The 12,453-nt window shown below is 43.8% G+C and overlaps 1 protein-coding gene across 1 annotated transcript in view; it reads left to right on the forward strand.

Annotated features, from left to right (window-relative positions):
- LOC125449118 (zinc finger protein 239-like) overlaps positions 1-4,010 on the forward strand; it is a 46,905-nt gene extending 42,895 nt beyond the window's left edge. The window contains exon 5 of the mRNA XM_059641702.1: positions 2,821-4,010. Coding sequence (XP_059497685.1) covers positions 2,821-3,619 — 799 coding nt within the window. The 3' untranslated portion in view covers positions 3,620-4,010. The remainder of the gene's footprint in view (positions 1-2,820) is intronic.
- Positions 4,011-12,453: the final 8,443 nt, after the last annotated feature.

Here is a 12,453-nt window from a genome sequence, read left to right on the forward strand (position 1 = left end):
CAAAGTGAAAATATGAAAATTATTTTTCTCAACAAGTTCTGAGGATCTGGAACAGTTTCAGCTGGATGCAACAGTTATTCTCAAAATAGATTCAGAATTTAATCTTTTAAGGAAAGATTTGGGCTTTGGGCAAAGGGTAGGGGAGTTGGGATAAATTTGCAGCATGTCTCGCGTGCGAGGGCAAAAGTGCACTGGGCCGAATGGCCACCAGCCCCTGTGTCCTGTGACGCTACACCATTCACTGCGAACGAAGTTTCTCCCAGGCAGAGAGAGAGAAATTCCCGCCACTCGCCTCGAAGTGGGACCCGGCTGATTGACGGCAGCTCACCGACCAATAGAAGGAGACAGGGCGGCCGGCGGACCAGACGACGGCTGCTGGTCCTCCAACCAATGGGTGTGAGTAGGGGGCGGGGCGAGCAGGATGGCACGTGACCATTTACGGTGCCTGCGCTGTGTCGCTGTGAGTGGCCTTTTGAGTGCGGGAGGCGAGAAACGGGAAAATCAGCAGAAAAATTGAGTCAGGCTGGATTGAACGGTTTTGTAGCTGTATATGCCGCCAGTCCTGAATTAGAAACTCCCTGTCCTCATTCATAGCAAACGGGCCTTCGGCTGTGATAGGCCCTGGGGAAAACGCCGCCATCTTTATTCGGGGCATTTCGCAACAGCGCGCAGATTTGAAGAGGAGCATTTGCCCGGTAGTCGAAAACCAAGAGAACATAGAACATAGAACATAGAAAAATACAGCACAGTACAGGCCCTTCGGCCCACGATGTTGTGCCGTGGAATAATCCTCATCCAAAATTAAGATATGGGAAAGTTTAAAGAGTCTTGCAGGCTGTTTGTGCATATTAAACAATATGATTCTTCTAACTAAAAGGTAACGTGAAGCTGTCTGCGAAATGATCCTATTTATGACCCTTACTGCTAAGCCTATATCTTTTCCGGATTTCCATCCTGGGCTGACAGTGATTTTTCTTCTGCGCATTCGCTTTACAGAATTTAATTGAGAATATAGTGCAGACGGGGGATTTTGAGCTCTGACACTCAGCAGAGTCATAAGGATCTGAACATCTTTGGCATTGAACTGGAAACGAAAAGGTTTGTCTGTTCTATCTGTGAGGGAATATTTCTATGTTTGTAACTCGAAAAGCGGCAAGGTGTTCAAATTTGTGATTATATCACCCCTGGGGTATGTGTTTAGTTCTGGACCCTGTAGCTGAGTGAGGAGACATTGGCCTGACAGGGGCACAAATTTATCCAAACTACAACTCATCTTTTTGCAAGAACTGTCATATTTAGTCCCAGTCACCCAATTTGTGCTTTTAATCTATAAACTCCTTGTTCTCAAATACTTGAATTTTAAAATTTGAATTCCACCAGACTTTCAAGAGGAATGTTTCAGACCTGACGACTCCCTAATAAGCCAGAAATTACTTAAAGTACATGTTGAGTCCTGAGGGTTATAAAGTGCTGAATTGAAAAATGACGTGCTGTTCCCGAAGCTCCCCTTGAGCTGCAATGGAACAGTAAAGGAGGCTGAAATCAGTGCAGTGTGAGCGGATGATTAAAATGAAACTGACTGCTGCTTGGTTTAATGGGTGTGGTTTGGATTTGAGTGAAAACAGAAGGTGAGGTGCAACAGGGAGAAGGTGAAGCTGAAAGATTGGGTGTGATGGTCAGCCTTGATCCGGCAGTTCAGAAAGTGACACAGTCCCAATGGTAACAACCAGTTGGTAACTGATACCTGCAGAGAATTTTCTTGCAGTTTTGAAAGTATAATATTTGCTTCTGTAAAGGCAGGGACTTTCAATTGTAATACAAGTATTTGAAATGAAGGAAGAACCGTAGCTCAATTAAATGCTCTTAAAGGGAGTAACTAGCTTAATTTGCGGAGAAGTCATGACAGGAGACCTCAGACACCAAGTGTGCTGCTGTTGCACAATGTGGGAATCCAAGTGTACAAGAACTGTGTCCGTCTGCAACTCATTTCATACATGCACCGCCCTCTGTGTGAAAATATTGTCCCTCGGGTCGCTTTGAAACCTTTTCCCTTCTCACCCTAAAGCTATGCCGTTTAGTTTTCAATTCCCTTAGTCAAGGAAAAAGACCTTGGCTATTCAGCCTGTCCACGTCCCTCGTGATTTTATAGACTGCTATAAGATCATTCCTCAGCTTCTAACACTCGAGAGCAAAAATTGCCCCAGCCTATTTCGCCTCTGGCTATAGCTCGATTCTCCAATCCCAGCAACAACTTTGTAAATCTTTTCTAAGTACTTTTCAAGTTTAACAACATCTTTCCTGCAGCAGGGAGACCAGAACTGAACACAGTCTTCCAAAGTTACTGTAATGCAGCCACAACATGACCTTCTAACTCCTATATTCAACAGAAAACTGACCAATAAAAGCAAACATTGCAAATGCTTTCATCACCATCCTGTCTACCTGCAACTCAACTTCAAAGGAACTGTTAACTAGTTCTTATCCCTTTCACAACCTGTCTGTTCTTCTCGTTTCTCCAAATACATTTGTTTTGTGTTTGAAAGGTTAATTTGCAATTAGAGATTTCGAATGAAACTGCATCCAGGCCTGACAATCACTTTGTTTATCATACCTTAATTAATTCTGAATTTTCAACATTGAAGGCAAAAGCACTGTTCACATAAGGGAGAAACACATCTTAGCTGTGTGTGGAAGAGTTTATGAAGATTAATCTGAAATGTCCAAACGCCAGTGCAGTCACACTGGGGAGAGATTATGGAAATGTGGGGATTGTGGGAAGGAATTTCCTTACCCATCCCAGCTGGAAATGCACCAACGCAGTCACACTGGGGAGAAGCCTTTCACCTGCTGTGCCTGTGGGAAGGGATTCACTCAGTCACACAGCCTGTGGATACACCAGCGAGTTCACACTGGGGAGAAGCCATTCACTTGCTCTGATTGTGGAAAGGGATTCACTCAGTTATCCAACCTGCGAATACACCAGCAAGTTCACACCGGAGAAAAGCCGTTCACCTGCTCTGATTGTGGGAAGGGATTCACTAAGTCATCCAACCTGCAGATTCATCAGTGGGCTCACACTGGAGAGAGACCATTCACCTGCTCAATCTGTGGGAAATCTTTTGCTCAGTCATCCCACCTGCGGATACACCAGCAGGTTCACACTGGGGAGAAGCCATTCACCTGCTCTGATTGTGGGATGGGATTCACTCGGACATCCAACCTGCGGATACACGAGCGGGTCCATACTGGAGAGAGACCATTCACCTGCTCAGTGTGTGGGAAAGCATTCGCTCAGTCATCCCACCTGCAGATCCACCAGCGAGTACACACTGGAGAAAAACCATTCACTTGCTCCGACTGTGGGAAGGGATTCCCTTCATCATCCATCCTGCTGAAACACCAGCGAATTCATAGTGGAGAGAAACCATTCACCTGTTCTGAATGTGGAAAAGCATTCCATTGCTCATCTAAACTGCTGATACACCAGCGAGTACATACCGGAGAGAAACCATTCACATGTTTCGATTGTGGGAAGGGATTTACTCAATCCTTCTACCCGCTGAAACACCAGCGAGTTCACACTGGGGATAAATATTCACTCAGTCAACTCATCAGCTAATACAATAGTGAAATGACCCTGGTTAAATCTTATTCGTCTGCCCTGTTTGTCTAAAACGCTTTGATTGCTAACACCCCAGCAAACTCACAAGTACACAGATGAAGCTTTGCTTTTAGTCACATAGCATGGAATGAACCTTGGTCATTGACTGTTTGTACTGACGTTATTAAAGACGTTTCTATTAAACGTGCAGATGTTATGGCTAAAATATCGATACAATTGTGTATCTGTAGGATAGGTTCTGAAAATAATCACAATCTCACTGTATTTCAGCACATTTAGAACGGTTGGAGACTGCCTATCTGCATATTGTTTGTAATATGATTTTGTAGTTCATCAGGAATGATTAAACAAATTCCCCAGTTATCGTCTGCATTGGATTTTGATGCTATTGTTACTCCAAATCCAGACAATGCTTTTTGGCTCTCCTGATTATGTTTGTAAACACTACAGGTTCAGTGACCAATTTGGAATAAAAAATAATACAAATTAGCTTTTTTTAGATCTAAGTTGCATCAAGTCTTTTTCTAATTCTGTGTGCCTTAGAGTTAAGATAATCAGTAACCTTCACATGAGCGGTTGTGAGACAGCACATAGTGAGATATATAAGGTATGGAACTCAAGGATGCTGGCCTGGTTTTAAATGAATACTTTGTGTCAGTGCTCACTGGTGAGAGAGAGAGAGACAAATCAGGCAGAGGTTTGTGATAGAATTTAACAAAATAGAGAGGATGCTTTGTATGGTCTGAGGGACAGAATTTATTTGCGTTTGGCAAGGCAGGGTTTAATCAAGAACAGCTAGCATGCATTTTTAAAGAGGAGTTCATGCCTGAACAACATGATTAAATTTCTTGATGAGGTGTTTGTGTGTGTCAATGAAGGCCATGCTTTTGATGTAGTATCTTTGGACATCAGCAAGGCTTTTGATAAGATCCTGTATGGGAAACTAATGGGAACGGTAAGGACCCATGAAGTCCAGTGAAGTTTTGCAAATTGAATGCACAATTGGCTGAGTGGTGGGACACACAGAGTCAGAGCTGAGAGGCGTTTTTTTTTTCTGACTGGAAGTCTATGTCCAGTCGGGTCCTGCAGTGGTCAGTTGTGGATCCTTGCTGTTTATGGTTTATTTGAATGATTTAGACTTGAATGTAAGAAGGTTGATCAGTTAATTTGCACATGATACATAAGGAATAGGTGGTAAATCGTGTGGAGGATAGCTTTAGCTTTCAGGATACAAACATGCTGGTTAGGTGGGTTGATCATATGATTGAATTCAACCTGGATCAGTGAGAAGCGACATACTTGAATGAAATGATGGGTTATTGCATTTGACAGTTAACCAGAAGGTTAGTGGCTCGTAGACTTGCCAGGGAAGGAAGACTGTTTACTTTTTCCATCAGTGTACTCTATGACGCTGTTTCGGATTATCAATGGGGATTTTGGCTGTCAGACATTTTTGATAATGTTGCTTGCTCCAGTTAGACTTCAAGAGACAGCACCTACAGTGTGAACAGGCCATTCAGCCCAGCATGTCTACACCGACTCTCTGAACAGTATCCCAGCTAGACTCACCCCACTACCCTATCTGAAGAGCATCCCACCAGACTAACCCCACTAGCCTATCCCTGTATTTCTTATGGCTAATCCATCTAACCTACCCATCACTGGTTGATATGGGCAATTTTGCATGGCCATGACACCTAACCTGAACATATCTATGCACTGTGGGAGGAAACCGGAGCACCCAGCGGAAGCCCATGCAGACATGCGAAGAATGTACAAAACTCCACACAGGCATTCGCCTGAGACTGGAATTGAACATGAATCCCCGATGCTCTGACTCAGCAGTGTTAACAACTGAGTCGCTGTGCCACATCTTCTAATGCATGGTGTTACAAATTCGGAAGGAACTAAATGGAATGTTCACTTAAATGCTAATAATGTACTGCCTAAATCTTGCCCATCTCTGATAGAAATCCTACATTCATGAACATGAGGCAAGAGGCCACCCTTTTAGTCAGGCAAATAAATGTGTGAAGCTGAGAGAACAACTAATGACCATAAATTTAAGAGACATACCTGAATTAACATTTCCAGAGTATGCTGCCTCCCTGGATTCACTTCCTCTCACGTCCATTGCTGCAAGTGTTTTGTATTCTCCCTCCATCCCAGGATGGGAAAAGAAATGGAAAAGGGGGAGACATTGCTCAGCTCCCAGATGTTGCACAGAGGAGTGAGTCTCCCACTGAACCACTGTGGACAATAACAAATCAGATAGAGAGTATCTAGGCTTGAAACGTTAGTTTGCTCTATTGCCATCGATGCTGTTTGACACGCTGTGATCTCCAGCATTTGCAGAATTTTTCAGAAAAAGAAGAAGGACCAAGTGCTGAAAGTGTTACTTGATGAATCAGACGGTGAGTATGATCGTTCCCTGACTGTCTGAGGGTTGTCTGTTTGTTCTGCAGGAAAAGATATGGAGCATGTGGATATAGAGAAGGGAAGACCATGGAGGAATTTGAAAACAAGGATGGGAATTTTTAAAATGAGGTGTTTCTGAATAGAGGGCCTTTCTGAAGAAGGGTCCAGACCCGAAACATCAGCTTTCCTGCTCCTCAATGCAGCCTGGCCTGCTGTGTTCATCCAGCTCCACACCTTGTTCAGAGGAGTTGCTTAGATCTTCAGTGAAATCCTCAGGTTCCTGGCTGCAGGCCAGGCTCGAAGTGACGGGTCCCCCGCCCTCTGGAGCAATGGCTTCCAGGGCAACAGGCTGCTGGCTCAAGCCAGAATGAGATAACAAGGAGTGGAGCTGGAGAAAAACAGCAGGCCAGGCAGCGTCAGAGGAGCAGGAAAGCTGACCCTTCGGCCGCTCGGGGTGCTGTCTCTCCCCCCTCTGCTGACTAACTGCTCCAAAAAGAGCCATCTGGTTTGGACAGCAGACCCACACTGCGCCTACTCCGGACACAGGGCAAGCATTGCGCCTGCTCCGGACATCGAGCCCCTTCCCACCTGAACTGGATTCCATCCCCTATTCCATGGAAATTGCGCTGCCCTCCGCGGGGGGAACAAGGTCAGAAATTACACGATACCAGATTATCGTCCTCAGTCGAGCCTCAGTCCTTCGAACACCTGAGAAAGGACTGAGGCTCCAGAAGCTTGCGCTGTCAAATGAATCTGTTGGAGTATAACCTGGTGTGGTGAGATTTCTGACCTTGTCCATCTCGGTCCAACACCGGCACATCCACTCCCTGGGGAGGACTGTTTAGAAAACCTCTTCCTTTCATTATCCGAAGGCCAGCTGATAGCACAGGGCTTGTGAGTTTTCTTTAGAAAGAAGAACCGGACCAAGTGCTGAATGTGTTGCTTGATGAATCAGACAGTGAGTATGATCGTTCCCTGACTGTCTGAGGGTTGTCTGTTTGTTCTGCAGGGAAGGATGTTTGGAGGAATTTGAAAACAAGGATGGGGACATTAAAATGAGGTGTTGCTGAGCAGAGGGCCTTTTTTTTATATGTTTGTTCATGAGATGCAGACATACCTGCCTGGATCAACGTTGATGGTCCAATTCAGGTGATCTGGAGGAAGTGCTGCCATGGGCGATGTTTGTGTTTTTTGACTGGGAAAATCAAAGGATCTTCTCGTGGAATTGCATTCTGTCAATTTAGGATGTGTGAAATCATGCTTGACAAATAAACTGAAGTGTTTGTTTTGAAGATGTAACCAGTAGAACCGGTGGATTGGGTCATTTGACTTTTGTGGAAGTTTTTGATTAAATTCCATCTAAAGAGTTAGTGTGAAAAATCCAAATACACAGGATTGTTGGGAATTTAGTGATGTGGATTGAGAATTGGTTTGCAGATATGAAACAGAGGAGAAAAAAGATGGAGTACAAGGTTTTGACAAGTAGGGCATTGCAAGGATCAGTGCTTGGGCACCAAGAATTTAAAGTATACATCAACGATTTGCATGAAGGAATCTAATGAAACCTTAGACAACTCGAGTGGCAAATGTGTGGTGTGTGAAGTAATCCACTTTGGTAGAAAATTCAGACAGAGTATTGCTTAAATGCTTGTAGATTTGGAAATGTTGATGTGTTAAGGGACCTGGGTATGCTTGTATACCAGTCATTCAAAGCAAGTATGTAGGTGCAGCAGCAGTTAGGAAGACATTGCAAGAGGGTTTGAGTACAGGAGCAAGGACGTCTGACTGCAAGCTGTGCAGGGTTTTGTGAGGCAATGTCCTGAATCTATATGCAAGTTTGGTCTCCTTCATGAAGAACTATTATTCTTGCAGCAGGCAAAAGCAATCTCTTCTATTGGTGAAGTCCACAGAAGGGACAAATGTTATCACTATCCATGAATCAGGAGGAAGCTCCAGCTGCTCAAATTTGAGTTAAATTTGGAGAAGCTGTCATTTGTTGACAATTCCTCAAAGATTTGTCCACAGTGGGAAGTGGCTGATTTTCTCAAACTTCTGCTTCATTTCCCTGTCATAGAGTGACACAGAGTCTGATGGCACCGTTTGGTTTAGACACTTCCACTGCATGTCTCATAAAAGAATTGGATGATGTGGGTAAAGTAATCCGAGAAGTGTAGTGTGAAATATTATACAAAATAATCACTACAACAGGATCTGCGAGAGTTGCCAAACATATCACAACCTGAATGTCACTGATCATTGAACATGGAAGGAAAAAGCACTGTTCACACTGAGGAGAAACTGTACACTGATTCTGTGTGTGAACAAGGCTTCAGCCAACCAAATGGCCTATCAGAACATGAACAGGTTCTGCTGGTATAAACTGTGGAAATGCGGGGATTGGGGGAAAGAATTCTTTCATCCATCAAAGCTGAAAATTCATCGGCATAGTCACCCTGGGGAGAGGCCATTCACCAGTTCTGAGTGAGGTGGGGTGGAATTTATTCAATTATCTACACTGCTGATAGACCAGAGAGCTCATGCTGGGATGAGGCATTCACCTCCACAGGGTTTATCATTTCATCAAAACTCTTGACACACTTGCGAGTTCACACTGAAGAGAGACCTTTCAAATGCTCAGTCTGTGCGAATTGCCATAAATGTAGTGGGGAGTTGATGCTCCATCAAATTGTTTACACTGATGGGAGACATTTCAGTTCCTCTGACTGCGGGGCGATGTTTAAATGATCATTTTACCTCATAGTACACCATCGTGTTCACACTGGGGAGAAGTCATTTGCTTCCTCTGACTGTGGGAAGGGCTTCCCTCAGTCATCCTGTTGATACACCAGCGTGTTCACACTGGGAAGAAGACCTTTACCTGCTCTCACTGAGGGAAGGGATTCTTATTGTCTCTAACACAGGGGATTCCCTTTTGAATTGCTCTCCTTCTCCCGTCCATCCTCACCTTTAACAAGAAGTGTGAGGAGCTTCGTTGTCACTGTGATTGATACAAAAAGATTTGCTACCTCTACCCAGACTGATAAAGATGCTCTGGAGATCTTAGTGATCTGATTTCCCAGCAATATATTCACACACAGAGTAAAGACTGATCAGGTGTTCTCACTGCAAGACTGGCTTCAGGCAATCATCTGCCCTCACCATCCACCAGTGAGCTCACATGATGGGAAGGCTGTTCACTTGTTCTGAGTGTGGGAAAATTCATTCAGGCATCCCACCTTCTGAGACACCAGCAAGCTCATCGGTGACTGCAGGAGTTGGATTTGTGTTTAATCAAATCCTGAAATGTCCATTTCTCATTTGGTCTTTTTATCCTGATGTTAATAAATTCCAGAACAGTTTTATGTGTGAAAATTCAGAATAAAATTTCCATGAATGAGCTTTGCCTTAAACCTAGTGTTTTGATTCTTTTCATTATCTCCTACAAAAGTGTGTCTCTTTTAAAGTCTATCCATCTCTCTGCCCATTAACAACAAGTAAGAGGAGTTCAAGGAGATTAGTTACCACTAAGATTGACACAATCTGATCAGTTGCCTCTGCTGCTCCCTTCCCTTCCACTAACCCACTGGGTCAAACTGCCTATTAAGCTGCTCCTGGCCGGCCCCTACCACACAGCTTTCTCCAGTTTCTCTAATGTTAGAGCTCATCCTGTCTATGAGACCCACCTTTGTTCCACTGACCCTATTGTCACTAAATGTGCACACTGATATTGTTAACTGTTCACATCCTGGTACTGTCCTTCAAACCTATGCACTCGCCAATCCTTAAACAAAAAAATCCTTGACTCTCCAGTGTTTGCAAAGACTTGAACCTGGTGTCCCCAAAGAACTATCCTTGGACCACCTGATACTGGATAAGCAGGTATGTCCTCCAAGCAAAAGTTTGGAAGACCAATCCATTGTCTTCAGTTCCTACTATACATTCCACTCCCAAACAACCAAGTCCAACCCCCTTTCCTTACTGAGGCTGAACCATATTGTTCATTATCTCAGTGATAGATTTAACCTCAAGATGCATTGCTGACCACAAAACCCACAATCACTGATACCAGATATTTCAATCTCCATAACATCAGACATCTCCACCAGAGGCCAGCTCATGTGCTGCTGAAACCCATATTTATGCCTGTGTTAACTTTAGACTTGATGCAGGAATGATTCAAATGCATTCCTGATCAGCCTCTCGCATTCACCCCAGCCCTATCCAGAAATATGACATCTCCCAAAACACTGCCGTCCAATTCCTGTTCGACATTCTCTTGTGAGTGTGTGTGTGTGTGTGTGTGTGTTGGTGCTCTGGTTGTGATATTGACTTCCAATTTCCAAAATCACAATTGTGCACCGTCACTGGAGGCAGTCACCCGAGGACGTGTGTTTTCTTTGTCAGTGGAAATTCACGGAATAGTAAAGGCACTTTCCCCTTCTTTAAGAGGCGGGGACACTTACTCTTGGTGACATTTGCTGATCTGAGACTTTGAAATAAATCTTACCTTGATGAACTTTGTGGTTTCATCTGCTTATATAGCATGCAAAACAATACTATTCATTGTATTGCAGGACATATGACAATAATAAATAAAATCTCATTGAGGCTTTACGACTATGAGAAAACCTAGCTCATAAGTGCACGATTTTTTTGAATTTCACTCGAGCTAAGTAGGATTCAAACCTACAATCCTCATTGTGCCTCTGGCCCTGTCCATTGTGGTGTAATCATGGACATGAGCAGGAAAGGAATCATTCACAAGGTAAGCAACCAGCAAAGGCAATCACCGTCACTGCCGCACTTCAGTGGACCCCACGTTGAGAAGCAGGCAATTGCACTCGCAAATAAGAATATATTTGTCCTCTTGTGAGGTTCCCTCTGCGTGTATTAACGCAGTTAATGGGTCCTGAGAAGATGAAGACATTCCCTTCATCCAGTGAATGTGGCAGGTGAAAATATCAGTTTTAAAACAATTTAAGAGGACTTTGTCTCCTTGTGTGCGCTTTCAGAATGTGCAGCTGTGAACTCTCTGCTTTTTCAAAAGCAAAATGTAATTGAAATTCTCATTGAGCAACATTGAAACTGAGAAGTTCCTATGATTGGTTGGGAAAATGGACAGATGGATGGGCAGGAAGCATCCCATCTGGCGGTACCATAGCGTAGTCAGTTACAACGCCAGCCTCGTCAATAGGTTAAAATCCCAGAGGTTCCAGCACCTTTCTTAAAGAAAAAATGCAATCGTTTAAGCTCCCTTCAAACCTTGTTAATCCAACCGTAGATCTGGTGATGTGCAACGAGGCAGAAACATTCACACGACACCTCAGGCTTAGCTGGAAATATCTTCCCAAAGACAATGGACTTTGGAAAAGGACCAGAGGATTTGAAAACGGTCAACCTGAGACCCATATTGAAAACGGGATGAAGTCAAAATGCGGGTATTGGAAACAATTGTCAAGGAAGTAACGGCGACACATTTGGAAAATCTTAATCTAATCAAGTCGGGTCAGGGGTTTGGAGTCTTAGAGCAGGGAAGTGTTACTGCAACTGTAACAAGTGCTGGTGAGATCACATCTGAAGTAGAGAGAGAGCAGTTTGGTCCCTTATTAAAGGAATTCTATCCTTTTAGACAGTTCAGAGAAGGTTCGCTAAGATGATCTTTGGCATCACGGTAGTCTAATGAGTAAAGGCTAAACAGGTTGAGACTCTACTCACCAGAGTTCAGAAGAATGAGAGATGATCTCATTGAAACTTATATCATTCTTAAAGGTAAATTCTGATAGGGTGCCACCTTACATGGGAGAGTCAAGGGAAGGTGCAGTCTCAGAATAAGGGCCCAATTTAAGAATGAGGTAAGGAGGGATTTCCTCGCTCAAAGGGTCTTGATTCTTGCAACTCCTTATCACAAACAGCTGTAGAGGCAGAGTCCCTGTGTATATTTAAGGCTGAGACAGTTAGATTCTTGGCCAGTAGGCCAATCAAAGGTTATGTAGAACGGGTCTGGGAGTATATGTAAAGCATGTCGGATCAGCCATGATCCTATTGAATAACACAGCAGTCTCTTGGGGCCCAACAGCCTACTCCTGTCGTTTATTTTCTCTTATGATGTTGGTGGGAGTTAGATCTTGCAAGGTGCCCATCTGCAGACTGTGGCACTATTCTCCCTCACTGTTCACTGCACGTCTATGTCCAACACACTTGAAGCAGTTATTGGATGAACAGATTCCCTGTGTTTGAACTAAAACCTGTCATCATTTAGTGCCCCCATTCCTGTCGCCTGGGTTTGGCCCTCATCACGGAATGCTGTTTCTTGTTTCTTTGTGAACTCCAATAATTCATTGTTTCTGGAGTTTATTTCCTCTATTCTACAAACGCTTATGCTTCTCCTCTTCCCTTATATTCACTCCTTCATT

Source organism: Stegostoma tigrinum, chromosome 43 (assembly GCF_030684315.1).
Source record: "Stegostoma tigrinum isolate sSteTig4 chromosome 43, sSteTig4.hap1, whole genome shotgun sequence".
In the NCBI taxonomy this organism is placed as follows: domain Eukaryota; kingdom Metazoa; phylum Chordata; class Chondrichthyes; order Orectolobiformes; family Stegostomatidae; genus Stegostoma; species Stegostoma tigrinum.